At 51.6% G+C, this 27,673-nt stretch overlaps 3 protein-coding genes and 1 long non-coding RNA gene across 4 annotated transcripts in view; 2 read left to right on the top strand and 2 right to left on the bottom strand.

The window, feature by feature from the left end:
• Window positions 1–1,108: 1,108 nt before the first annotated feature.
• Window positions 1,109–4,193, bottom strand: ZFP57 (ZFP57 zinc finger protein). The gene is made up of 4 exons (XM_021697256.2): window positions 4,122–4,193; window positions 3,625–3,751; window positions 3,077–3,163; window positions 1,109–2,340 (listed from the first exon to the last, which is right to left on the bottom strand). The coding sequence occupies exons 2-4, from the start codon at window positions 3,656–3,658 to the stop codon at window positions 1,109–1,111; spliced, it is 1,353 nt and encodes a 450-aa protein (XP_021552931.2). The 5' UTR covers window positions 3,659–3,751; window positions 4,122–4,193.
• A 12,810-nt stretch (window positions 4,194–17,003) lies between these two features.
• On the bottom strand, window positions 17,004–21,091 carry LOC110586697. Its single transcript, XR_002480719.2, has 3 exons — window positions 21,049–21,091; window positions 18,299–18,374; window positions 17,004–17,067 (listed from the first exon to the last, which is right to left on the bottom strand). It is a non-coding gene; the product is annotated as an uncharacterized LOC110586697 (long non-coding RNA).
• An 81-nt stretch (window positions 21,092–21,172) lies between these two features.
• POLR1H (RNA polymerase I subunit H) lies at window positions 21,173–26,132 on the top strand. The gene is made up of 4 exons (XM_021696985.1): window positions 21,173–21,498; window positions 21,605–21,705; window positions 21,880–21,989; window positions 25,305–26,132. The coding sequence occupies exons 1-4, from the start codon at window positions 21,363–21,365 to the stop codon at window positions 25,327–25,329; spliced, it is 372 nt and encodes a 123-aa protein (XP_021552660.1). The 5' UTR covers window positions 21,173–21,362; the 3' UTR covers window positions 25,330–26,132.
• A 1,062-nt stretch (window positions 26,133–27,194) lies between these two features.
• PPP1R11 (protein phosphatase 1 regulatory inhibitor subunit 11) overlaps window positions 27,195–27,673 on the top strand; it is a 2,773-nt gene continuing 2,294 nt past the window's right edge. Inside the window, exon 1 of the mRNA XM_021697024.2 lies at window positions 27,195–27,451. Coding sequence (XP_021552699.2) covers window positions 27,383–27,451 — 69 coding nt within the window. The 5' untranslated portion in view covers window positions 27,195–27,382. The remainder of the gene's footprint in view (window positions 27,452–27,673) is intronic.

Below are 27,673 nucleotides of genomic sequence, written 5' to 3'. Positions count from 1 at the left end.
CCAGAAGCCCTGGGGGGCAGGGGCAGGGGCGGGGGTCGGCTCTCCAGCTGGAGAGAGCCTGGCTCAGGAGGCGCAAAGCACTCCAACGTGCTCTGCTGGTGTCCCTTCCCAACGCTCCGGCAGCCGCCCTGGGCCTCACCTCCAACACCAGCCGCTGAGGCAGGTGCAGCAGAGGCAAGGACCCCCGGGGGGCTTTCCTCTCCATGGACTAATAGCTTGGCACTGACAGATTTTTCAGGTGATTTTCTCCTCCTTCTAGGAAACCCCTTCTGAGTGATGCTGCATCTTGGCAAGGATGGAGGACGGCCTGGTTGGTCCAAGCACTGACCCTCAGGGTGGGGCGTCCCCCTCACTGGCCTCCTCACCACCAGGACATCCAACCTGCACTTCCAGGAATGCTCTGAATCCCAAATGGGACTGAGTCCTCTTCCATCATCCACCCTCCCTCTTCCCCGTTCGGCTACCCACATCTGTCCTCTCTCCTCACTCCATCTGGAAGCCGCCTCTGGCCGTGGCCAGGCAGGTGTCCCCTCTCTGACAGCTCCTGTGCTGGAGAGTGACCGGCAGCCTCCCTGCTGCGAATGCGTTCCGTCCTGGGGGGCAGAGCGGAGAGGCGGGGAGCGTTGACGGGAAGGAGCAGGGGGAGTGCGAAGCCTTGGAGCTGAGTGAGCTGCAGCTGAGGCCACGGGCTGGAGCGCCATCTGGCCCTGCAGCGCCATCTGGCCCTGCGGAGCGACAAGGGCAGTGGGGCGTGCGTCACACCGGCCTCGACCTCCACCCCTGCACAGATGGGTCCCCCAGGCCCCTTCCCTCCTCTCGTACTTCCTCTCCCGTGTTATCCCCTATCAGAGCACTGATTTCTTCAACAACTACTACTTGATGGTCTACCAGACACAAAGAAACAAGGCAGGTGCTAATTAATAACAATACGAGTTTCGTGTGCCACTTCTCTTGCCTGTCCTTCCGGCATTTCCCTCATCGCCCCTCCCCTCTCTTCCCTGAGCCTGCAGGTCCATCCGGTGCCCCCCGAGCCTGCAGGCCAGACTGTAGGAAAAGCAACCAACAGAAGACCTCAGTCAGAAAGGCCACTTCTTCATGTACTGTGGCCTCATTGGCTCTCCCCCCTCCGGTGCCTTCTCCCCGCCCTCCCTGCCCTCTCCTGGGAGCCTGGATCCTGGGGCAGATCCATGTCCTTCCCTGACAGAGGGGGGGCATGGTGAAAGAAGCCGAGCCATTGGCCCAGGATGGCCCAGCATGCCTCAAGGTTGCCCAGACACAGGTCCTTGCTTTTGGAGCCCCCCCAGTGACCCACAAGGCCATCCTTGTCCCCGAAGCAGACATCACACACGGGGCAACGGTAGATCTTCTGCCTCCAGTGCGTCTGCTGGTGCCTGGCCAGCCCCGACAATGAACTAAAGGACTTGCCACAGCGGAAGCAGGCGCTGGGCTGCTCCAAGAGGTGGGCCTTCTGATGGCTGGAGAGACAGGCTTTCTTGCTGAAAGTCAAAGGGCAATGGGGGCAAGAGAAGACCTTGAGTCTTGAGGGCTTTGCTGGGGGACAGTGGGGCCTGGTGTCCAGGGCGGGGGCTCTCGTGCTGGGTGTCTGCGTCCTGGTCCCAGGCCCCGGGGCTGCATTGGCTGATGCCCACCGTCTCACAGTGATCACCTGCTTCCTGTCGATAGGTGGCTGGCCCTCAGCCACAGGACCCTTGGTTCCAGTGGTGGGCTCTTGGGTCTTGGCCACCAGGGCGTGGGTCACAGCCACAAGCTCCTGGCCCGACCGCTGGCTCCCATCAGTGCACTCCTGAGATCCAGTGCCCGGAATCCTCCCAATGTGCTTCTGGTCTCTGGCCACTGGCTCCTGGTTTTGGTGTGTCTTCTCGTGGCGTTTGAGCTCAGACCGGTCCCGGAAGCCCTTCCCACAGCAGGGGCAGGAATGGGGCCGGTAACCCAGATGGACACGGCGGTGACGGCTCAGCCCCGACGCGTCACAGTAGGTCTTGTCACAGAGAGGGCAGCAGAAGGGCCTCTCCCCGAGATGCGTGCGCCTGTGGTAGTTGAGGTCCCTGGGGTTTCGGAAGCACTTCCCACACTGGCCGCAGCTGTTCACCGTGTGGGGACTGTGTACAAACTGGTGACTGTGCAGGTTGGAGCGCTTGCTGAAACTCCGGCCACACAGGTAGCACAGGAAGGGCGGCCCGGCCTGGGATGCGGGCAGCGCGGGGGCCCTGTGCGCGGACCCCGCGGCAGCAGAGTCTGGGCCTGCCCCTCCACAGGCAAGGGGCCCCTTGTGGTCTCGCAGCCTCCGAGCCTCTTCCTGAAGTGCCTTCTTCCTGCCGCCTGCAGGGGAGGAGGAGGAGGGACACAGGACTCCCCGCGAGAACCCAGCACCAGCTCCCCTTCAGGCCCCGGCCCCCCTGGCTCCCTCACGTGCCCGTCAGACATGCTCTCTCTCACTCTTGAACCTCACAGGCTACAGGCAGAATGGACCTCTGGGTTTCCAAATTAAAAGTGAATCAACACTTAAAGTGGAGTCTTTCAACAAGAGCAGAGGTCAGAACTTTAGCCTATACCCACATTTCTCGAACTCCATTTCCTCTCATTTTCAGTATCTCACGCTCCCACGACACCTGCCGGTGACCTCCTAAGTGGGGACCCTGAGTGAAAGGCGGCGCCGCTAATCATCCAGCTAGAATGGGAAGTGCACGCCAGCAGCCGTGGTCAGCCCGGCCTGAAATCTCTCTCCTTCCTGTTCTATCTCAGACATGAGTCTCTACTTGGACTGAGCACAAGCTCCTGTCCCTTCCTCTCCTGTTCCCCTGGAAGGGATGTAGGCAACCTATATGTACTCCAATCCCTGAAACTGCAGATATTTGCTTGTCCTAAAGAGATATTCCTCTGGAGCCAAGGGATGCAAGCACATGGTCTCAAGCCCTCTTGCGGCTCCAAGTGGGGCCAGGTGAGAAGGATGCAGGCTGGGATAGGACGTGCCCAGCCCTGGTGCCCGGAGGCAAGCTTCCACCCTCCCAGGGCATGGCCTGGGCCCCTGCCTGCCCCCCTCCTCTGCCATGCTTACCTGAAGGGAGGCCTTCTCCATTTGGGGAACGGAGCTGGAGCTCTGCTCTCCACTGTTTTTCCTCTTGTTCAAGCTCGATGATCAGATCTGGGTTAGACAGAAAGATTCTTACTGGGGGTGGGAAGGAAAGAAAGAGTTGAGGTCCTAGGCTTGGCCCCTTCATACCCAGGGAGGACAACAGGCTACCTTCTTCTGTATCCTTGGCCTAAGAACTTAATCTGGGACACTTAGGTGCAGGGAGGAGACCCTCCTAACGAAGTTCCTGGCACATAATAGGAGCAATTCCGTAAATACTGGTACGTTTGAATAGGTACATTTTCAAATTAACATGTTCCAAGTATTATCTTTGCTTTCGTGCAGGCTTTCATTTCTTGTCCTTTCACCCTGAGCTTAGTGACCTAGATCTTTCACACCTGGAAGGCATAGAAGGTGCAGGGTCAGTGAAGTGAGCTGTGAGCTGATCTACCTACTCAGGGAAGCCAGGTGTCCCAGGGTCCTGGGCGGGGTCCTGGGGCAGGGGGCGGGCTGAGGGAACCCTTGCCTCTTACCCACAGACATCAGGTTTCTGAATGTCTCAGACATGACATCCTGGTACAGGACCCTCTGACTGGCGTCCAGACACACCCACTCTTCCTGCGTGAAATTCACGGCCACATCATCAAAGGTGACTGGCTTCTGGAAGAGTAGGAGAGACTCAGGGAGTCATCCAAGCACAAGGTTTAGAAACCCGAGAGAAAAATAAAACCATGGACGGAGGGGAGAAATAGGAACGGACAGGCACAGAGCCAGCAATGTTAATCCCCAGAAAGGAAAGGAAGATGAGGGTGGGGGGGAGCTGGTGTGCACTGAACAACATAAGAAGGGCTGCCGCTCCATGGAGGGCTGGAGGGCGGGGTGGAGGCGGGGGCTGAGAAAGGCCTGGCAGCCCCTGGTCCGGGGGGTTGTTCAGCTTGGAACCGTCTGAAACCCCATCTGACCACGGACGGGGACAGACGAAACAGCTCCAGTCTGGGAGTGTCCCGCCCTCCCTCTGGCTCTTGCTCACCTCCAGCCACGCCCCCCACCAGCACGCTCTCTCCACGGCTTCCCGCCGGGCTGCCTCATCCAGCTGCAGGAGCAGCTTCTCTTCCACGGTGTCTGCTTCCAGCTTTGTCCACTCCTGGCCTGGCCCCCAGGACTTACTGGACCCCTTCCTGGGGCTCTGTGTGTCCCGGTCACTGTGCAGACAGAGAGGCTGTGCAGAGGCCTCCCTGAGGTTTGGCATGGCTTCCCGGGACGCATGTACCTGCTCTTCCTGGTTTTGTTCTGCAGTCACACCTCTGGTCCCTCAAAGCCCGGGTAACCAGGGACTGGTTACCGGGGCTCCGCAGACATCTGCCTTTTGTCCGCCCTGCCTCAGCCCCTGGCCGGTGCCCACCTCTCCAAACCTGAGGTCAGAGAGAAACAAAACGCATCACCAGATGGGGAGTGAGCGGCAACGGCACCCGTATCTGGTCAGGGAACACCAAGAATTATCAAAGCCCAGCTCTGTGTCAGCGCAGCCCCGGGAGGTCATAATTACCAACCCCATTTCAAGGGACCTAAAGTGCAGAGACGCTAAGAAGCTCCATCCACAGCAGAGTTAGTGTTCAAAGCCTAGACTCTACCACTGAGGACAGGATGCCCGTGTCTCAAGCACCCTCTCGGGCAACCGTGCAGAATTCTGCACAGAGGGTGTGCCCTGGATCTGTCTCAAACCCCCTAGTGCAAGTCTCACCCTTCTGACAGCGTCTCACTAGAGAATGGGAAAGGAGACACTCTCTAAGACCCCATCTAGTACCGAAAACTGGGATTCTGTGGGTTTTTCACATGTACTTCTTGTAAGGGAATCATAAAGATCCTCGTGAAGACTCAACAGGTAACAAGCCGGCAGGAAACACTTGGCTCTGGTGAGCCCCGCACTGGGGACGCCGGCCGCTCAGGGAGCTCCTGCCCAACCCCCACCTCCTCTGCGGGCAGCCTCTCACTTCACTTCTCCTTCTTGAGGTGCAATCCCTTGAACAAAGACATAAAAACCCACTGACCTTTTTTTTCTTTCACTTTTTCTGGACTGGTGGTGAAACTGAAAATAGACAGAAAAAGGACATTTGACGATGGAGTTAATTGGATTGCTGAAAAGGAGGCAGAAGTGCACGGTGAGATTCAGTCCCTCTGTCCCTCCTTCCTTCCCATCAGGACTGTTCACAGTCGTCGTTCGAGATGTCAGGTGGGGATGGTTCCCCTACCTGGCAGCCCGAGGACCCAGGAGGCTGTCCTGTTCCCCTCTGGTCCTCCAAACAGCATTGCTGGGGGTGCTGGGAAGAGGCCCTGGTCCAGATCCTCAACCCGACGTCTGGTTTGGGGACTGAGCAAGGCTGTGGGGTCGGAATTGCTGGCAGCTGTGGCAGGCCCCTGGAACGTCCCCGAGCACTTTCTACACCCACACCCCTCAGAGGGGAAGGCGACCCGGCGACCCGCCCTTCCCGAACGTAAATGCCCTCAGGGAACCTGTCGCCATCTTCCCGTCCTCACAGAGCACCCAATCTCTCTGACCCAAGACAAAACCACCGTCAGCGACTTCCCACAGCAATTCCGAGAAGGACCAAAAGCCCCAACACCGCTGCCAGACTTTGTGGGACCCGCCAGCACCCCGGGCTGCAGCTGCTGGAGTCTTGGGCTCTCCAGCCGGGGAAGGCCCTCAGGCTCTCGCCCTCCGCCCCTCAGCTACGGTCAGTCCCTCCAGGACCCTCTCCAGCCAGGCCCAGCCCTGCGATCAGATCCTTTAGTCGCTTCGGGGTGAACCCTCCCACAGGCAGGAAGGAGACAGAAGACTATTAACTCCCACTGGATGGGGCTGCAGTGCTCCCATCGACCGGCCGAAACTTCCCTTCTGGGATCCCCTCTTTCTCAACTCCAGCCAGGGGCCCCCATTGTGGCCAAAGAAGTGGGTGCCCCAGGCCACACCCCTGACACCCAGGTTTTCCCCAGGGCCCAGCGGTTGCGAGCCTCTCCAAGATGACGGGTGCAATGCCCGCCTGCCTGCTTCAGGCTCGAGGAGTGCGGGACGAACACCCTGCACTTGCCTCCATCCCCAAAAGCTCAACACCCAGCTGCCCCACTCACCCGGAGTGCACTGAGGACAGGGACTGAGGGGGCCCAGTGCCCACTTGCCCAGCGCCGGCAGCTCCGGGCAGCCCCGCTCTCCCGGGGCCGGATTCCACGAGCCCACCGCGTTCCCTGGCCCCGGGCGCCTAGCTAAGGCTGCAGACCCACCAAGGTCAAGAGTTCACAGTCAGAGAAGCCAGAGAGGAAGAGAGCCCCGCCCCCTCCCCAGCCCACCCTCCCACCAGTAGCAACCGCTGGTCCCACCTAGCGCCGGGATCTTGCCTTATTCCCAATCTTAATTTGCTCTTGAAAAAAGAGGATTATCTCCGATTAAAACTCACAACCTCCAACCACCACCATCTAGAGCCAAAACGAGACGCACGGGCCCCCAGAAGAGAGGCGGAGGCACATCTTAGAAAAGCGAAGGTAAAGGGGAGATTGCACACCTTGACCAAAATGCTGGAGGTAGGGGAGCGCGGGGAGGACCATGGCAGGTAGAGGTCACTTCCTTGGGCACTTAACCTCACCCAGTTCAACGTGGCTCAGTGATATTATTTTTTAGAGATTTTATTTTTTTATTTGATACAGGGGGCAGGGAGAGACAAGCAGTGGGAACATCAGTCAGAGGGAGAAGCAGGCTCTCCGCTGAGCAAGGAGCCCACTGTGGGGCTTCGTCCCAGGACCCCGGGATCATGACCTGAGCCGAAGGCAGATGCTTAACGACTGAGCCACCCAGGTGCCCAGGCTCAGTGGTACATATATAGGTCTTTAATCAGTCCAATGGGTATCACATTTATTATTTTCCACTTAATTAGCACTTGATGTGGGAAACAAAGACAAAAGAAAAAAATTAAATTTCCTTGACAAGTCCTTGAAACAGGCAGTGACCTTCCTCTGGGAGCTCAGCTGCCTGTATGTGGACACTTTGCTAAGGGCAAAAGGCAACCTTAGCCCGACCCCAGGATCCTGTGAGTCTATTTTAAGCATATAGGAATTCCATTGGAAACTTCCTTTATTTCTACCACCCAAAAATGTATGTTAGCAACCATTCCCCAAGCAGATAACCCACTGATACACATCTAAAGGGTCGAATGACTGAGTTTTTACTGACAGTAATAAATGACCTTTCCTAACAATAGGTCATTTGTTTCCAAAATATCTTGGAGGCCTGTGCTGTCCCTACCCCCTCCCGACTTGAAAGTGTACAATGGGCCACTCCTCATGACCCTGGTACAGCTCTTCTCGGCCCACGGGTCCTGTCCCTGTGCTTTAATAAAACCACCTTTCTTGCACCAAAGTCTCTCCTGGCCGTCGGCTCCGAAACCCACCATTCCCACATCAACACTTATCATATTCCACTTTGTGTTATGATCATCTTTTATGTTTCACGTTGGCATGGGGTTTTGCAATTTACAAAATACATTTGCAAACATGGCCTCCGTTGAGTTCCCTCAAATATCCCCTGAGGTAAGACTTGTTATTCTGTCTGTGCAAGTAGGAAACAGTCCCTCGGATGCTGAGCCTTTCCAACCCAGGTCTGGAATTTAGCAACAACCAGGGCACCATTTTGGCAATTGTCTTTGAGGATTTAATGGAAGCAATGTTTACAAAAGTTTCTTTCTCTCTTTCTTTCTTCTTCTTCTTCTTCTTTTTTTTTTTTTTAAGATTTTATTTATTTATTTGACAGAGGGAGAATGAGAGAGCACATGAGAGGGGGGAGGGCCAGAGGGAGAAACAGACTCCCCGCCGAGCGGGGAGCCCGACGCGGGACTTGATCCCGGGACTCCAGGATCATGACCCGAGCCGAAGGCAGTCGCTCAACCGACTGAGCCACCCAGGCGCCCCCTTCTTTTTTTTTTTAAAAAGAGTTTATTTATCCATTTGACTGAGAGACCATGAGCAGAGGGAGAGGGAGAAGCAGGTTCCCTGAGTGGGGAGCCCAATGCCGGGCTCAATCCCAGGTCCCTGGGATCATGACCTGAGCCTAAGGCAGATGCCCAACCAACTGGGCCACCCAGGCACCCCAACGGAAGTATTTTGTAAATTGTAAAACCCTATGCCAATTTCCTGGTCCTTGGTCTAGAACTGCTGCCCCAATTCTTTCTCATTCAGAGACAACAAAAGGGAAGTCCTCTGCCCCATTGTAACAATCTACCAAGCTGTGGCAAGCTCTCGGTCATTGGAGCTATGTTGGAGGGGCTCATCGAGAGGACATGACCACCCACTGACCCGAGAGCAGGACCCTGGCGATCCTCCTCCCTCCCTCCCTGTCCTTGGAATGTATATTCCACCTACCATCTTCACAGTGGGACGTGTTTCAAGGACACAGTCTTGAGACAGAGCTGTTGTGGAGACCCTCTGGATTGAATACATAACTAAACCCAGTCAAGGCCTCTCTATAAACTTTTAAGATTCTGGTGGGCAGGTGTGGACACCTACTTGTCTTGTGACCGCCCAAGACAAAGGTAATACGTGAGTTCCCTTGCTTATTGAAACTGCCACGTACCAATCGGGAGTGGCCTGCTTTTTCTTCAGTTTCTCCTTGCCCTGCACGTATGGGGGCCAATTTGAGCTTTCACCTGGGGAAATTCCTGAGGTTTCCGACCAACAGCTACAAGTGTCTGCGATTGATGGTTTTGCTGATGAGAGCTCTGACGAAGGGAGTAGCCTGTGCTCAGTGGTACCCTCAGTCTCGCACCCACCGCCCTCTGGACACAGTTACTGGGTACGCTCTTTTAGAAAGGCAGCTTTAGCTTGTTTCTGGGCTCCTGTCAAAACGCAACACCTGACCCAAGGAAGCTTTCTGACATTCTGGCTGAATAGTCACATTGGAGGGTAGGTCAGCTGGGACTCAACTTCTCACAAAGTGGGGAGGATCCAATAGGCCTTGCTTCTGAAATGGAAGTGGTACATTTAAGGGTGCAGCTGGCCTGGCCCCCATAGCTCAGTCCATGTGGAGAAGTGGCAGATGTCCCTCTGGGGACAGTGCTATCCCTCACTCTGCCATCTGGACCAAAGCTGCTGGCTCAATAGGGCTCTCAGGGCCCTGGTCCTGGGTCACGGTGGGGCAGCTGAGCTGAGTGCTGTCTCAGGCTGAAGCCAACATTCAGTCCCAGTGCTAGTTATTCAGAACCAAAAATGGAGGCCGCCATTCTCCCTGCTGGGCAGAACCCTAGGCCGTTGTCATGGCTCTCCCCGGTACTCCCCTTGATCAACCTTCCTGTCATTTTACTGACTCCTGGGCTGTCCCAGTGGTCTGGCACTTGGGAAACTAGACTGGTTAGACACCTCTCTCTGGAGCTGCAAACTGGAAATAAACCCAACTGCTGACCCAGCCATCTGTCACTCAGGTGGATGCCCCTAGGAGGCACCTGTTCTCTGATGAGCCAAACTGGAGCCCATCTGCTGAGGGAGACTGCTTTGTGCAGATCACCCCCACTGCCTCCTGGATCCATCATCATCCCAGACCTGACAGGACATCCACCATCATAGACTGGGCACACAAGAAAGGATTCAGTCCCTGCTGTGACCTGCTTGTCTTACACGCAGAGAGGCCCCATGACAAGGGGCCTCGTCCACACCTGCTCCGGGCACGTGGACTCATCAGACCTCTGGCCCTCTCTTGCACCTATTAGTGCTGACACTTTTCTAGGGTACAGTGTTGCTATTCTAGTCCAGTCAGCCTACCCCAGCAATAGTACTGTGGCCCTTGAAACTAGTCTGTGCCATGCTTTTGGCTTTCCAGACCATTCTAGTTTGACAATGGTATGCCTTTTATTGCAAAGTCTCATACAATGGGCTGATAGTCAAGGTAGTGAGTGGATCTTTCATGATTCCTACCACCATTCAGAGGCTGAACAGCCTTCTCAAAATTCACTAAAAAGGATTTTTTTAGTCTTTTTTCCTCACTTCCTCCTGGCCCACACACCTTTGTAAGGCAGCTTGGCCACCGTAGGCTGCTATCCCCCCAAAAGTATCATCTCCTCTTGGCCGCTTCCTAATGACCAGGACAGGAGGTTATATAGACCTATTTTGGAAATTCCTGGACATGGTGTTTCTTTCTTTTCCGTAATAGCCTAATAATAGCCCCAGGCTGGCCTGGCTGGTACCCCCTGTTGGGAGCAATCCAGCCAAAATGGGAGGGGGGTGGTGCTAAGAGATTCGAACTTAATTCTGACCCAGCTACTTGGATTCTCAGATTTACTTGGTCCTAGATTATAAGGAGAATGACCACTTGATTGAGTACACTGCTCACTACGGCCCAAGTCCCACGCAGACCAAAGGGGAGTACATAATGGGTTTCCGTACATTTTATAAAAATGTTCTTGTCCCTCCTGTTGAAACAGGGAAGGATTCTGATTGGTGTCATTTGACACACATGCCAACCACTGGGTACACTGATGTCAGTCACTGTGCCAAGAAGATCAGGTGCTGTGGTTGGCTGGGACTTTGGGGGGAAGCAATTCTCTAAGAGGAGGAGGGTGGGAATTTGCTTACCACAAAGAAACCTTGGGCAAGCAAAAAGAGACAGACCCCCACATTACAGAGCACAACTTTACATCTATAAAAGATGTATATAAACATAAAAGAATATCTGGGTATGTTACATGCACATCCCAGAAAGTTTGAGAAATCTATTGGCTAAATTTCTTATTCCTCTCAACAAAATTTTATGTTAATATGGGAAACTTTGGTTTATTCTCTAGTAAGACAGGGTATATTGATTATCCTGGAATCAAGATGTATTGATGATTCAGTGAAAAAATTAATTGTATTTGATGCATGGCAGACACGTTTTATTTTCTCCTTCTATACAACTATCCTATTCTCTGCTATGAGGTTACCAGCAAAAATATGATTTATGACAGATGAGGTACAGTTTATTCACTATTTGAACTGACAGTAGGTAACAGGTGAATTTTACCTAATCCAATGAAAGGCTATATAATTAGATCTATATAAAACAACACACCAATCTTGTAAACCGTACGTCCCGAGGCTCAGTTTCCAAGCACTTCAACTTTCATGGTTAAAGATGCCATCAGACATGCTTCAATGAGTTCAAAGTCTTATTTCACGTACCTGACTCAGCATGAGCGTTATAGTAATTGTCTGCTCTGTCTCCTGGCCCTGTAACCTTATAGTCTGTTTCTATTTTGGGCTTTCTTGACTCTCACCGGGTGGTTGCCTATCCCCAGTGAAACCCAAGTCCGCAGTTCAGTTTTGTCAACCTTTCTACTCCTGCTCTGGTCTTTCATCCCGAGTATTCTGTTTGCTTATCTTGTACCTTAGGTGCCCTGCTCCAGTTCCTTGAATGGGCTCCATTGGTTCCCTATCTACCAGTCCTCAGGTCTACTGATGTCCTTGCCCTCCTGTTTTCTAAGGACTGGACGCCTACCCTCCAGCTGTCTCTTCCAGGCTGCCTTTGCTGCCACATGCCTGTCAGGTTCTGCCTGTTGTTGGCACCCTCTCCTTTCTTCATTCTACCCTCAAATGTCCATTGGGCTTAGCTGCATGGAGCTCTTTGATGACTCAGTGACAGGGGATTTGTGGATTGATGGGCACTGGGGCCAGAAGGCAGGCAGCTTCTTCTTCTTTTTTCTTTGTTATGTTAATCACCATACATTACACCATTAGTTTCTGATGTGGTGTAGGCAGGCAGCTTCTACAGACTTCCTAGGAGATCTGGCTTGGAAGGAGTGCAAAGGAATAGCACGGTAGCTTGCTTAAATGGGAGAGATTTGAGAATATTTATAGTTCAGTAGGAATGACCCAGTTGAAAAGGAGCTGTTGAGTATAGAGGAGAGACAACAGCTGTTGGCATACGTTTCTGAGAGAGCAGAGAGGTGCCGTTTTCCACTATGAGAACAAAGAGGGAACAGGAATGAGCAGATACAAGGAAAGATGCAGAAACAAGACGGGTAGGGCGTACTTACTGCCTTAGTTCCCATCTCTTGTGAGGCCCAGTGACATGAAATATTTTAAGATACTTTCTACTGATTTTCCTTTTTTCTTTATACTCACCCAAGCAAGTTTCTAAGGCTTGCAAACAAGAAAATTTGACCATGACGCTGCTGCATTTCAACTCATCACACTTCCCAGCATTATTCTTTTAAATGTGAGTGTAGTTGACAGGTGATGTCCCATTAGTCTCAGGTGCACAACAGTGATTTGACAACCCTGTAGGTTACAGTGTGCTCACCACAGGTGTAGCTACCCTATATCCCCATACAATGCTATTACGATACCCTTGACTATATTCCCCGTGCTTTCATTCCCGTGACCAACATTATTCCTAAAGGGCAGACTCTTGACTTGAGTCTATAATAAGAAATTCCAGAATCCCTGGTCCATTTGGAACCCACTACTCAAGACTTGTTTTTCCGCTATCTCTAAACAGATGACCTAGCCTCCTGCTACCCACAGAAAGTAAGCCATACTCCTTCATATTTTTCCCTTGTACCTTACCTCCTGGGAATTTCTGCTACATTCACAGGGAAAAACTTCAAGGAAACCTATCAGCTGGGGGTGCTCCTCCAATAACAAGTTTCCTGTTTTTCTTATCTTCTTGAGATGCACCTTATCAATCCATGTGATGGTTTGTGAGGCATCTTTCATTTCGGACAGAACTTAATCACTGTAAAAACATGATCAAATGGAGCACCAGCCACCCTTGCACACAACCACCAAGTTTGCTGCTTGCGCTAAACTTACCCAAATATTTAGGGATGCCAACATTCACAATTGCTCTCTCTTGGCGATTGCTTATAAACTCAGAAACCAGTAAGTAAGTGCAGCTATCCAAGGCTGCCTCAAGACTTAAATCCACCAGCCCGCCTCACCCCCCAAACAAAACGCAGGTGTCCCCACTTTCTGAGTTTGCAGTAGCCCGCTTCAGGCTTACGGAAGACCCGTTAGTACGGCAGTGGCTTCTCTCGTAGGAGCGAAAACCCTCTTGGGATGTTTTTCTGTTAGAGAAAACAGGTAGTAATGTAAGCTGATGTAGAAACAAAGTGGGGTACCAGGCGCATTTGGAAAGCAGGGCTTACTCTTCACTTTATGTCATTTCTGCTGAGGTTCGGTTCCACAGGAATGCTCTCCCGTTAGCGAGCAGGGAGGGAGGCCTGCATTCTATCGCATAAGCTCAAGATCAAAGGAACATCCATCTGTAAGGGATCACCCCCAAGGCCAGCAGCGCGGGGCGTGCGGAAGGGGCTGCGCAGCTCTCAGCGGCATGACGCTCCATCTGGTAGAGCTGGTCACCGTCGGAGACCTTTCCAGATACAGCCCTACGGATTTCTCTGGGCGCCAGCCTGTATTCTGGTGACTTCTTTGACCGGTTTTGGCGGGATGAGAGCTATAGTCTCATGCCTTTGCTACCACGGGCTCTACTCTGGCATTTCCTGATCCATTTCGCCTTCTAAAAACTCCACTTTTTAGCTCAGTTTCCAATCCTGTTTCAATGAAGGGTTGATGGCAGTGGTACCCCACCAGACGCTGAACGGGGGCTTCTCAGTGCTGTTTTCCTAATTCAGTAATTCCCATCCCTTTTGCCCGTTCTTGTTCGTCTGCGCCTCCCAGCTGCCGGAGGCAAGAACTCTTTGCGGCTTCCAGCGCTGGCCTGGACCTTCTCCTTCATCCAGTCCTCGCAGGCCCTGCGCACCTGCCGCTCCCAGGCCGACTGTCCCTTCTTTCTCATCGGTTATTAAATCTCTGTCCTTCAGCACAAGTGTCCACCTCTTCTCTGAAGCTTTTCCAAGAGGCTGTCTAGCTCTGTTGCAAAGGGCTGGGCGTCCTTCTCCACTGCTTCTGAAGCACTTAGGCTGCTTCCGTTGGCTTTATTACTTCTTCTTTCTAATTTAAATTCAGTTAGCTAACATATAGTACACCATCAGTTGCATATAACACCCAGTGCTCATCACATCACGTGCCCTCCTTCATGCCCATCACCCGGCTCCCCATCCGCCCACCCAGCAGCCCTCAGTTTGTTTCCCAGAGTTCAGAGTCTTGCGTGGTTTGTCTAGCTTTATTACTTCCGTCATGGGATTATCTATCTCAATCTATAGCGCTAGATTGTAAGCTCATACAATGCAGAGGACCCTGCCTTGTCCATCCTTCTATCCCTGTCCAGCAGAGGCTGCGACTAACAAGATTCAGTAGGTACGGAATGAATCAATAATGGGCCTTGAATGTCTAGTAATGACTTGCCATGGTCTCTACCATGTTAGCCCACCCCAGATTCCACCTACCATGATATCCCGTGCCCACGTATTTCAAACAAGCTTATAAACACTTGGAAAAACTTGCTTTATTATCCATCTAAATTTTCTACTCTCTGCTGTTTTTCCTTGTCTACAAATTGACCTCTTTTCATTCATATCTTTCTTCTCAATTTTAAACCTGAACTGTGGGGTGTCCATACTTCTGTTTGGGTAGGAACTTACACTGTGAAAGTAGGGGAAGAAAACCAGGAGAAGGACATTTCATGATATTACGGCCTTTTATGCTACAAAGCACCTCATTTATCCCACTGGAATAACCGGGTGAGGAAAATTTTATTATCTCATTCCAGACCCTAACTTACCTTCCTCACGTCAGCCAGCTGATATGTGGCAGAGTTCAAGCCCAGAACAAACCCCACAATTCTAAACTCTACTGGGGCTAAGCCACAGAGTGCTCAGGGCTGACAAACTGGACTCTCGTTCCGCAGAGAAGTGTCACAGACGCCTTGCCTAGTATCTCTGCGGACTTTCACTCCCTGTCCTCTTCCTCTGGGAACTCTTTTATTCAGACTTGAATGAAACTTTAATTTATGATGCCGCCAGGGACCTTGAGAAGGCATGGGGGTGACCCTGTCTGGAAGGGACCAGAGAAAGTTCTAGAAAGGGGATACATAAAATCATGAATTTTATTGAAGGGTATTAAAAACAAATTAAGCGAACAAAGACATGTCAGGACCTCGACTGAAGTACAAGAACAAAGAAAGGCTGACTATGTGCGCAACAGGATGTAAGAAGGTACGGTGGCACACAATCAGCTGTTTTTGTACTTTGGGGCCAGGCCAGCAGTTAACCAATGTCCTTCCTTCTTTCAACAGACCCCTGAACAGACCCTAAGAACAGGCTTGTGGGCGCACAACCACAGTGCCACGAAAAGCGTACAGCCTGCAGGCTCACAAGCTGCCTTCGGCTCAGGTCGTGGTCCGGGGCCCCGGGTCCTGGGAGTGGGGAGTCTGCCTCTCCCTCTGCCTGCTGGGTGGGTGAAGATGTTGCTTACATCTCTCCCCTTGCTTGTGCGATCTCTCTTTCAAATACATAAATAAAATCTTAAAAAAAAAAAGAAGACAAGACAAAAGAAAAGCGTCAAGTGTGACTCAGGATTTAAGGGTGCTTAGGGTAATTATGGTGCTGCTCACACACAGTCCAGGACATGAAGGTGAACTGTTGGTGAGGCAGAGGTGACGGAATCGGGTTTGGCCAAACTGAGCCCTCTTACCAGACTTTTGTTCTTGGCCATATGAGGTGGGAAACTGCCTTGCAATCACCAGTTGTTTTTCTGCTAGCTTTGGAGGAGAAAGGGAGCAGCTGATCTCACCAATGTGTCCAGCACGGAAAATTCTCATGGTAAACAATCACTTAGAAGGGCAACCCTCTCGGGACCCTCTTGAGAGCTTCTTCTGTATCTCACTTAATAAACTTCTATCGCTTTACTCACACAAAAACCAAAAAAAAAAAAAAAAAGCAATCACTTACAGTTAAGTCACCTCTACACCCAGTGTGGGGCTCGAACTCAGGACCCTGAGATGAAGGGTCGCAGGCTCCAGTGACGGAGTCAGCAGGGGCCCCTACAGTTACGTCTGTCCCGTTCAACTCAAAGGGCTTATGCTCGCCCTGCTGATTCGGATTTCCACGTCTCCTGCCCCCTGCACTCGGGTGATATGACCACACAGGGCAGAGGCTCTGCCACTGGGACATGGAGAGGGGAGGCCAGAGGCCGCAGTCTGCGGGGGGCAAGTCAGGAGCTGGGGAGGCGGAGCGGGCAGGTGGCAGACACGGAAGAGCCCCATCCCTAGGAACGTTCCGCTGCACGCTGCTGACGTTGTGCTATTGGGGTCATGAGGGAACTGCCGGTCCAGGGGGTGGGCGTCAGGGCCAGGCGACTTGCAGAGGGTGCTCCTTAGGGTGTCCAGCCTCTCCTTCTCTGATTCTCTGCTCACCCCCTACCTTCCCAATGTTTCGCCATCTGGAAATAAAGAACTGAACTGAAAATGAAACGAAATCCGTAAATTTCATTCTGCTTGATTAAAATTCTCGCTCAATGCCTCAATCTGTCTTCTGAGCTATCCGTGAGGGTTGGGAGAGGGTGAGTTGGGAAGATGTTGCTCACGTGGGCTGTGGATCCCGCGGCTGCCCTCCTTGCTCAGCTGGGCTGGGCTCGGTGTCCCTCCTGGGCACTGGTGAGGGCCTCCACCCCAGCCCCGACCATGCTCTGCGTGCGGAGGGGTCTGCACCATTACTCGTGGCCTAGTCAAGGGCGGGACCTGTCACTCACGCCCGACACCTGGCACACAGGAGGCTCTTAAAGTTCCTCGCACAAACGAAAGTGCAGGGTGCGAGCCAGACGTGTAGGGCCTGGCCGGTAGTGAACTGAAAGACCACATACTGAGCCTCAGCAACCTCAAGACAGCTGGGAGGCTGGGAGCAGGGACAAGAGGAGCGCTGGATCACAATTCCTTACTCACCATCGTTGTCCAGCCACCGCCCAGCTGGCGACATCGACATCAGAGAGGATTCGCCACATGCGCAAACACCAGGTGCCTAAGACCGCTGCACCAGGTGCAAGCCCAGAACCAGCTGATCCTTCTGCACCTGATAAGGACACAATATTCACGGAACTCTGGGCACAGACGAGGAAGAGTACGAAAAACAAGAGTTCGCCTACAACAAGGGATTTTATTATAAAAGCACTGAAACTTTACTAGTCTTTTATTTTTCCTATTTGGCTTCTCAGAAAGGGTGGCATGGTTAAGAACATTCTTTGATGTGGTTTTATAATAGTATTCACTTCTTCTCTGTTCTTTTCCGTAAGGATATTCACTTTAATCCGGCTTCTACTGCGTGGCTGGTAAAGGGGATACACAGTAAGGCTTTCAAGCTCTTTTATCTCGCTCTTTGCTCTCCCACGCCTGTCCCGTGTTGACGGCTGGCTCTGGCTTTTTCTCAAGACTCTCTCCTTGAGCCTTTGCTCCAGGAGTTCTCTCCCCCGAAGCATGCGATCCTGGTGACCTTTAATTTGCATCTGCTCCCTCTTGCTTACTTGCCTTCTTGTCTGTGCGCTCAGGACGCTGTGCTCTCCTGGCACAATTTTTGGGAATGTTGTTTCACTAGGGGGCCGTGGTAATTGTCTACACGTTTTGGTCTTCAACTCTCTGAGCTGACCTGCTCTCTGAATGTGCCTTTCTATGTGTTTCACCTCTCTCTCTGGAACGAAGTAATTCTGCTTTTGTCTCTCTAGCCTGTGGGTCGTTTTCCCCTCCAATCTCTTCTTCATTTCATGGCCTGTCTCTTGTTCTTTCATCATGTCCATTATTCTTTTATTATAATAAGACTCTGCTTTGTCAGCCAATAGTCAAGAGATAAGAGCTTGCTCCCTACACAGTGTTTCACACTCCTGATATTTTTGAGTTATCAGCTGTCTTGCTACTGTATGCACGCCACCTAGATTCCGGCAAAGTGACGTAGATAATTTTATAATGTGACTGTCTTTTTAAACACATTTAAACAGGAGCTTCCCCTCATCACTGACACTGAGAAGATATTCGGTCTCTTGTTTACTTTGGTGTTTAACAATCGTGATTTTTACTCCCATCACTCCTAGGTGAAACTCTCAGAATTGAATTACCCACCACCAAAATCAATAACTAGTTTTAAAAAATATAGTATTGGGCATTTTGAACATAATACTCTGTTTTGCAAGTATGGATATAGCCAAACACATTTGCCAGTGTAGACACACTCCGGGGAGGGGTCACCTGTGCAGGATTTTAAACCTAAGGCTCCTTCTAGTAGTTCCAAACTGTGCCACGTGAAGATTACTTACCAAGATTTTCTTCTCCAGTGGGGACTGCTGACCTACAGCAATCCTAGGGTCTGTAGACGTTTTAGCCCAGGCCAAACTGGAAGATAAAAAAAGCAGAGGTAGATTAGGATGTGGGAGGTGTCAGAACCTATCTGCTCACATACTGAACCAGAGAAACCAACTGTTTTGGTCAAGGCCAAGGGCATGCCCCTCAGAAAGAGAGATCCTGCTGCGAGGCAGGACTACTTCCACCAGGGAATTTAACACCAGCATCTAACCCTTTCATAGCAACAGCACGCACATCTCCCGTGGACTCAATGGGAACCATTCTGAATCTGGAATCTGGGCCTGGGAGAGGGAAGATGTAGGCTCCTTGGTGCAGCACTGGGCAAGCACGGCTCTGTCGGACTGCTCACTCTCCCAGCCTCCTCTGTCTTCCGAGGGGCTTCCAGACTCCAGTGGTCCCAGTCCCTCTCTCTGCAGCTTCTTGGTCCGGGCCCTCTCCGCCTCTATCAGCACATACAGCATCTCTGCCTTCCAACCTTCTGTTCTGAAATTCTGTTCTATGTGATCGCCCGCCCCTCTGCTTTCCTGCCTTATACTGCTACTCATCCTTCACCCTAAATCCATTATGAGACCACTCCCTGTTCAACCCTTGGGGTGGGAATTTGTGGTTACCCTTTTTTAATGGGTCAGGCTGATGGCAACACAAGTGAAGACTGCCAACTTTTTATGTGTCATCCCTGATCTAAGCTGAGTTTACTGTGAGGTCGTGTTGAACCCACTGGGGATGCCTGGCATTTCATCTCTGGCCTTTTGTACTGTTTACGGCAAAGAGCGTGGGCTTTGAAGCCTGACAGGGCTATGTCTGAATCCTAATTGCACGGCTTCTGAGGTGTGTGACTCTGGGCAAGTAACAATCTCGGTCAGCTTCATCATCTATAAAGTGGACATAGAAGACACAGTCTGCTTCTCAGGGTTATAAAGAACAAACGTGCATTAGATTAAAGAGCCCGGCACAGTGCTTGACATGCGGTAAGTTCTCAGGAAATGGCACCTGTCTGTCCTCCACAGGTCAAGCCCCAGACTCTATGTAACTGATTTTTGCCTTCTTCTGAACACTTCACTTTTTTTTAACTCAATGGAAAATCAATCAGGGTTTACACTGTGATACCTATATTCCTCTATCATTTTTAACATTTTCATGCTGAAATTTAGACTCTAAAAGGGTGGTAACTTATCATTTACAACTACAAATATATTATTAGAATGAATCTGATACCGAATATTGGATCTCACGGACTTCTTGGGCACATTCCTATTTGCCTATGTATACCTATTTTGATATTTAAAAAATATAACCATCTTACTTTTATTTCTCAGTACGTAGAACCTAGCAGAGTGCTTAACATTAGAGTATGTGATCCCAAGTTCTCAAAGTTAACGATTTGTTGATTACCTTATCACATGATATTTGAGCATCTTTCTCTGGTACACTCCCTGTAACTCTACCTTTTTGCTGAAACATTTGCCAGTCTTCCTTGAGGTACAGACATGTTTGTTTTATACGGCTGTCCTGGGCTCTCACACTGGGTCCTACCTGTGTACTTTCATTGCATTCTCATCATTTGGACTCCTTAAGGTCACAGAACAGTTTTCAACTTTGCATAAACACTAGTTGAACAAACTGTGAGGTTGTGTTGAGAAAGGGCCATGCCTCATAGCAAGGCACATGAGGACAGTATTCAGTGCATGGGGGATCCTCACTGAATGCTTGTCCAACTGAAACGGGAAAGTTAGGGGGGAAAAGCTAATTTCAATTTCCGTTTTCAAAGGAGACACACAGAGTAAAAACTGCCTACGTTGTGGGCTCAACGACAGACCTCCCTTTCTAAGACAGATGCAAGGACATGCAGTAAAGTGAAATTACGGGGCTTGTCATTCTCAGTAGCTTGCTCGGAGTTTTAACGCCGTCACTGTCGTCTTTCCATCATTGCAGAAAAGGCAGAGCGGAGGCTCTCTCCAGGAGAGCACAGCTGCTCTTTCAGAGGAGGGGACAGCGACCGTTCCAGAACCTTCCCAGGGAGGGAGCTTCCTTGGCACAGCTCCCTGACTGGCTGGGGTGGCGGGCCGGACGGAACGAGGAACTCCTGTAGCAGCTGTCCCTTCAGGACAACAAGTTTCTACTCCAGGCTGTAGGTTACAGATGAACGAAAAGAGCATGATTCTCTAGAGATACTCGCCCTCACGTTTTATAAATCTTGTATTAGGGAAACGTCAAGCGTCCACGTAATGAATGACGCTGCGAATTCACTGTTGGCTGCGCGGAGCCGGGGGACCAGGTGGAGGTGGGTCAGCGAGCGCAAGCCAAGTCAACTTGGTCCCGGGGGAACCCACCCACGGCTGCCCGCCCCCCTCGACCGAGGCTAGCCTCCCCCGTCTGCGGGGCGTCGGGAGTCCCGACCTCTCCTTCCGTCCCCTGCAAACTCCAGCGCCTCCTCGCACGTGCAGCCCTCCAGGCCTGGTTCCCCCACCTTCGCCCGCACCTATTCCTCCGCCCGAGGAGGCGGTGCCCTGCCCCGACCCGCCCGGCGCGCCGCCGCAGAGGGAACCCCGCTCCGCGACAGCGAGAGCTGGAGCTCGTGGATACCAGGAACTCAGTACTCGGGAAGGTCCGCACGATTTCCAGGGCCAACGCCCCCCGTGACTGGGTGCGGGGCAGAAATGCCCTAGGGCGGGACTCCTCCCGCAGGGGGCGCAGCGTTCATTACCGTCCTCCCAGCCCGGCTCGCGGAAGCGGCCGCACGCCGAGCCTCCCCCAGCCTCCAGAGGCGCTGCTCTCCCTTTCCGATGCTCCGCAGCGCGGGGCGACGGATTATGACGTCACGGCCAATGACGAGCCGGCGCTGCGGACGCTCTAGCCCGCCCCGCGCAGGGCCGGCGCTCTCGCCTGCTCTGGAGGACCGCACGCGGTTTGCGGGTCCCGACGCGGAGCACCGCGGGGGCAGGGAGGCGGGCTCGGCCTGCGGCCGCTCGGTCACATCCGCGGAGGCGCTGCTCTCCGTCGCTCCACACCCCGTGCGTCATGGACCGCGCGCGCTCCGGCTCCAGATTCCAGTCGGACTTGGACTTCTGTCCGGATTGCGGCTCCATCCTGCCGCTGCCCGGGGCGCAGGACACGGTCACCTGTGTTCGCTGCGGCTTCCGCGTCCCCGTGCGAGGTGAGCGGCCTGGGGCTCGGCGGGGGGCTCTGATCCGGAGGCCCCGGGGCAGAACCCGCGGGGAGAGCGGTGCGGGAGCTCACTACCGTGCTTCCCGCCCGCGCAGACTTCGAGGGGAAGGTCGTGAACACCTGCATCGTGTTCAACAAACTGGGGACAGCCGTGCGTGTGTCGGTGGAGGAAGGGCCCGAGTTCCAGGGACCCGTGGTGAGTTAAGGAGATCCAGGACTGGCCCCATCGGGAGGGCAGTGAGGACATGCAGGGGTGATTGCTGAGGTCTGGACGGAAGCAGAGGAGTGTGACATGTGATTCCCATGAGCAGCCAGGGGTAGGATGGGGCCTCCCTGATCCCCCCCCCCGCCACCCCCCTTTGCTGGCCAGGTTGACAGGCGCTGCTCTCGATGCGGTCACGAGGGAATGGCCTACCACACCAGACAGATGCGCTCAGCCGACGAGGGGCAGACGGTCTTCTACACCTGTACCAACTGCAGGTGCGCCCCCTTCCCTGTCCCCCTGCCCTTTCTCAGCCTGCTGGTTCACGGAACATCTCCACTGATTTCCTCCTTGTACTGAAAAAACAGCTATTTCCTTGGGTCCCATCCCTCTCTACAGTTCAGTTAACAGGGAGGTTTGTGGTCTTTTTATTTTTGAAAATTAACAGTTTTCTTAATCTTCTTATAGCTAGTGAACTAAGCCTTTTAAGATATTTAAAAGGCAGTGAAAACATACAGAAGGCAAGTACTGCTTAGTGGTCAGCATGTTGTGTTGGAATCTCCCACTGGTTCGAGGTAGTCTTCCTTTTGTGAGAATCAATCACGCATCACTTCAAGAACCAGGGAGCTCCGAATGGCTTGGGGGCACCTGGGTGGCTCAGTTGGTTAAGTGTCTGCCTTCGGCTCAGGTCATGATTAGGGGTCCTGGGATCGAGCCCCATATCAGGCTCCCTGCTCAGTGGGGAGTCTGCTTCTCCCTCTGCCTCTGTCCCTCTCCCCGCTCGTTCTCTGTCAAATAAATAAAATCTTAAAAAAAATAAATTCTCGTCCTTTTATTCTTTTTTTTTTTTTTTAAGTAAGCTTCACATGGAGCCCAATGTGGGGCTCAAACTCAGGACCCTGAGAACAAGACCTGAGCTGAGATCAAGAGTCGGATGCTTAACGGACTGAGCCACCCAGGCGCCCTCCTCCTTTTATTCTTAAAATATGTATTACATTTAAGTATGTTAAATATGAGTATTTATATTCTGTGCTGGTAATTCTGACACCCATAGTTGTGGGTCTGATGCTGCTGTTTGTTGTTTCTGCTGACTGACTCATGGTGCTTTTTTTCTGTTTACTTATTTACTTATTTAGTAGTTATTTGTTTAGTTAATGTATGTATGTATGTAATCTCTACATTGAATGTGGGGCTTGAACTCATGATCCCGAGATCAAGAGTTGCATGCTCTTCCCACTGAGCCAGGCAGGTGCTTCTCGTGGTGCTTTTTCGATTTGTTTTTTTGGTTTTTGACTATAAACGCACATTTTTTTAGAATTTGAACTATGGGAATTCTTTTGAGTCCTGGGGTGAATTCTATATTCTATATTCTATATTCTCAGTGTTTCTGTTTCCCATTCAGGTGCCTTGAGACACTCACCAACCTGGAATCACTTTATGTTTTGTTTTATTTTATTTTATGATTTTATTTATTTGAGAGAGCGAGAGAGAACAAGCAGGGGAGAGGGAGAAGCGGGGATGGGACTCGATCCCAGGACCCTGAGATCATGATCTGAGCCGAAGGCAGATGCTTCGCCAAGCCACCCAGGTACCCCTGGAATCACTTTAAATAAATTCTTGGCTTCAGGTTTTTTGGAGCACATAGGTATTATGAATTTGGGCTGCAAATCCATGTAAGAGCCAGCTTAGCCCTAGAAATTCTCAGGGGAGATCATTTTTCTCCCTCTACCTAGTGAGACCATCAAATTCCACTTCTGCAGGGTTGAATTATTTTTTTCTTGTTCACTTTTACGCAGATGGGTAGCCCTTTGGGAATCTCAGATTTATGCAGAATATCTCCTGTCAGACATTCTGGGTATGTCTCTGGTTCCTGTATGCGGCTGTCCAAACAACAAGGGACCCGTGGTAGCAAGGGCTTCAGTTCTGGCTTAGCTGTCTAGATTACTGGCTGTACATCGTTTTACCCACTGTAAAGACTGCCTTTACTTTCTTGCCATCCTACTGGCAGATTAAAAATATTTGTAGTTACCGTTGAGAGTCTAACGTTTTTCCCCCCAGTCTGATGTATTAATTTTAACTTTTTTTTTTTAAGATTTTATTTACTGAGAGAGAGCAAGCACAATTGGGGGGGGGGGGTGGAGGGGCAGAGGGAGAAGCAGGCTCCACGCTGGCCCAATGCGGGGCTTGATCCCAGGACCTCAGGATCCTGACCTGAGCCAAAGGCAGACGCTCAACAGAGTGAGCCACCCAGGCGCCCCTAACTTTTTTTTTTTAATGAACAGAAGTTTTTAATTTTTATAAGGTCCAGTTTATCCCTTTTCTTTTTTCCTTTTTTTTTCTTTAATGGCAAGTGGCTCTTTGTGTCCCTAGATAGCTTTTGCATATACTTTATAATTCATTAGATGTATTTTTGGAACGCGTATGTATATTTTTACTTTTTACTTTAATTCAATTAATTAACATATAGTATATTATTAGTTTCAGAGGTAGAGGTCAGTGACTCATCAGTTGCATATAACACACAGTGCTCATCACATCACGTGCCCTCCTTAATGCCCATCACCCAGTTACCCCATCCCCCCACACCCTCCCCTCCAGCAACCCTCAGTTTGTCTCCTATAATTGAGAATCTCTTATGGTGGAGTGCCTGGGTGGCTCAGTCGGTTAAGCGTCTGCGTTCGGCTCAAGTCATGATCCCAGGGTCCTGGGATTGAGTCCTGCATTGGGCTTCCTGCTCAGCAGGGAGTCTTCTTCTCCCTCTGTCCCTCCCCCACCACTTGTGCTCGCTCTCCCCCTCTCTCTTGAATAAATAAAAATCTTAAAAAAAGAGTCTCTTATGGTTTGTCTCCCTCTCTGTTTTCATCTTATTTTATTTTTCCTTTCCTTCCTCTATGTTCATCTGTTTTGTTTCTTATATTCCACATGAGTGAAATCATATATCTGTCTTTCTCTGATTGACTTATTTCACTTAGCATAATACCCTCTAGCTCCATCCACCTCGTTGCAAATGGCAAGATTTCATCCTTTCTGATGGCTGAGTAATACTCCATTGTATATATGGACCACATTTTCTTTATCCATTTGTCTGTTGAAGGGCATCTTGGCTCCTTCCACAGTTTGGCTGTTGTGGACATTGCTGCTATGAACATTGGGGTGCAGGTGCCCCTTCTTTTCACTACATTTTTATCTTTGGGGTAAATATACCCAGTAGTGGAATTGGTAGGTCATAGGATAGCTGTATTTCCCAGTTTTTGAGGAACCTCCATACTGTTTTCCAGAGTGACTGTACCAGCTTGCATTCCCACCAACAGTGTAGGAGGGTTCTTCTTTCTCTGCATCCTCGCCAACATCTGTCGTTTCCTGACTTGTTAATTCTAGCCATTCTGACCAGTGTGAGGTGGTATCTCATTGTGGTTCATTAGATATATTTTTAGTCCAGCAATTTTAGTTCTCTTGATTTTGAAGGATTGTTTAGGGGAGCTAGTCTTCCACAATGTCATAAAACTTCCTCCTTGATTTTTCAAATGAATGTCTTATCTAATACTGCTAGAACCTCTGTGCTTAAATATAATGAGTCCTTTCTTTCTCCTTAGGTTCCAGGAGAAGGAAGACTCTTGATTTTTTTTCTGGGCAACTCAACAATTCTCCCCCTTCTCTTCTTTGGACGGTGAGGGATATTGGGTTCTTAGATCCTTTGTCCATCCTGGTTGAAATGTTTTGCTCCCATAGAAGGAAATTAATCATGTGGGGATTAACATTGTCCCTAGAGTACACCTACTCTAGTTGAGTTTCCTTATCAAAGTTATATTTTTCTATATGAGCCAGACATATGTATGTTATTTATAATCTGTGTTGTTCCAAAAGGAACTTAAATGAATTTGGAGATATATTTGTTCTTTCAATAAGTATATCAGCTACAAAAATATATATAAATTATATATGAGAAGGAAAAGGGGGGGAAAAAAGGACAAAAAAATGGAGCCAGGAATGAGACTAATAGAAAAAGTAATTAAAAGTATTCCATCACTAAATTGATTTGGTTTCTGAGTTTAGGGAAACAAAATGTAGGAATCTGGATAGTGAGAGATGAACAAATAATTTAACCAGATCTCTTTAACATGTGAGCTTGCACAACAAAAAATCTGATACTAAGGGACACCAGTATGGGCTTACTAAGTTGGACTTTTTGAAAATTGGTTTTTTTATTGATGTTGAAATAAATGTAATATATACTCATTGTAATAGATTCATACGTAGAAAGGTGGAAAGAAGTAAAAATTACAAGGAATCCCACTTCAGAGAGATACTTTCTTTTTTTTAAATGGGTTTTACTATATACATGCTGAGTGTATCTTGCTTTTTATCAGTTTGACCAAAAACTTTGGGAAACACTTTGTAGTCCGGGCACAATAAACATTCAGATTTACTCTGGGAGTTTGTGTTTTTGCGTTCCTAGCCCTTTACCGGTTCAGAGCTCTCAAACTCACCGTCTGGTCCCCCCCACCCCACCTCGGCCACGTGGAGGGGTGGGCGGGCGGCGTCGCTGCGCCTGTCAACCGTTCCACTTGACTCTCCCGCCCCCGGTCTGAAACCCGAAACAAACCTGTCGGTCTGTCCAGCCCACTTCCAGCCGCCCCTGACCCCCAGCACCGCCTGGGCGCAGCTCGGGCTTCTGGGAGCGGCGCGCGGGCCTCCGCCCAGGGGAACCGGGGCTCCCGGGGGGGCCTCCGCCGAGCCTCCCCGCCGACCGCCCAGCGCGCTCCGCCGGCCCCCAGACCCCCCCGCCCGCCCCTCCCGTGCTTCTGAGACACTGGCAGTGTTCTTATCAGAGCGCACGGTGCCCCTGTGGTCACTGACCACCGTCCCCGCCGCCACCCCAGACAGTGGGCAGTATAGGGCTTCGGTTTCACGGAAGAGACGCACACCTGCGCTAGTTAGTATCTCACAGTCTTGCCCGCCAGACGCCCCCCCTCCGCAAGCAGGCTGGGTGGGGGCTCCGAGGCGGGGCCTGGGGACAGTCCGAGCAGACGGCGCATGAAGCACCCCGCCCCAACGCCCGCAGACCCCGGCAGGGCCAGAGCCGGGTCCTGATCACGTGCGTGCACCTGCTGCTGGGGCCGGAGCTCCATTTCTACAGGAAGCCGGGAAACCCAGACGGGCACTGCGGGCTGCTTACGGCTGCAGCCGCGGGGTGGTCTTCCCAGTCCCGTAGCCCCGCCCACGGCCCCGCCCCAGCCCCGCGCGGCCGCTCCAGTCCGCCCCTCCTGCCTCGTCTCCGCTGCGCGTGCGCGTGCGCCTGCTGCCCGCGCTCCACACCCGCAGTGACGCCTGTTCCGCCAAGTCTGTGGCTGCCTCTTGCGGCGCCTGCGCACTGTCACGTGACGGCGGAACTAATCCGGCTACGCGTGCGCTTAGACGCCCTTAGTGCCCGGGAAAGGAAAAGGGGAACTACGGAGTGCGTCACACCCGGAAGCAGAGAGCCGGAAGTGGGGTTGGACAGGTTATTCCCCGGGGTGGGGAAGCGGAGGCCCAGGAGGAGGGGAAAAAAGAAGGTGGAGGATCCTGGCTGCTACTCTGAACCCGATACCGATTGTCTTAGACCCCAGAGACACAGAAAGGGAAGGGCGTCTCCTCCCCCTTCTTCCCCTCCTCCCTCTCCTCAGCCTTAGCCATGGCCGAGGCAGGGGCCGGGCTGAGTGAGACCGTCACTGAGACAACGGTTACCGTGACAACCGAGCCTGTGAGAAAGGCGGGGGGGTGGTGCTCCTCGGGGTCTTCGGGAGAGGCCGGGAGGGAGGGGCTGGGGCTCTGGGAGAAGCGGGCTGGACTGCCTGGGGTCGGGAGAAGCGCCAAGGGTGCGGGATTTCCGCAGTGGCAGAGATGGTGCAGGAGGCCGGCCAGGCGGCATGGAATGCGGAGTCAGAGTTGGGGTGCAGGTGCTGCTGCCCGGGGCGGGGACATG

This window comes from Neomonachus schauinslandi, chromosome 8 (genome assembly GCF_002201575.2).
Source record: "Neomonachus schauinslandi chromosome 8, ASM220157v2, whole genome shotgun sequence".
NCBI lineage: Eukaryota > Metazoa > Chordata > Mammalia > Carnivora > Phocidae > Neomonachus > Neomonachus schauinslandi.
The sequence above is the reverse complement of the archived record's forward strand: the minus strand, read 5'-3'. Positions and strand labels throughout refer to the sequence as shown.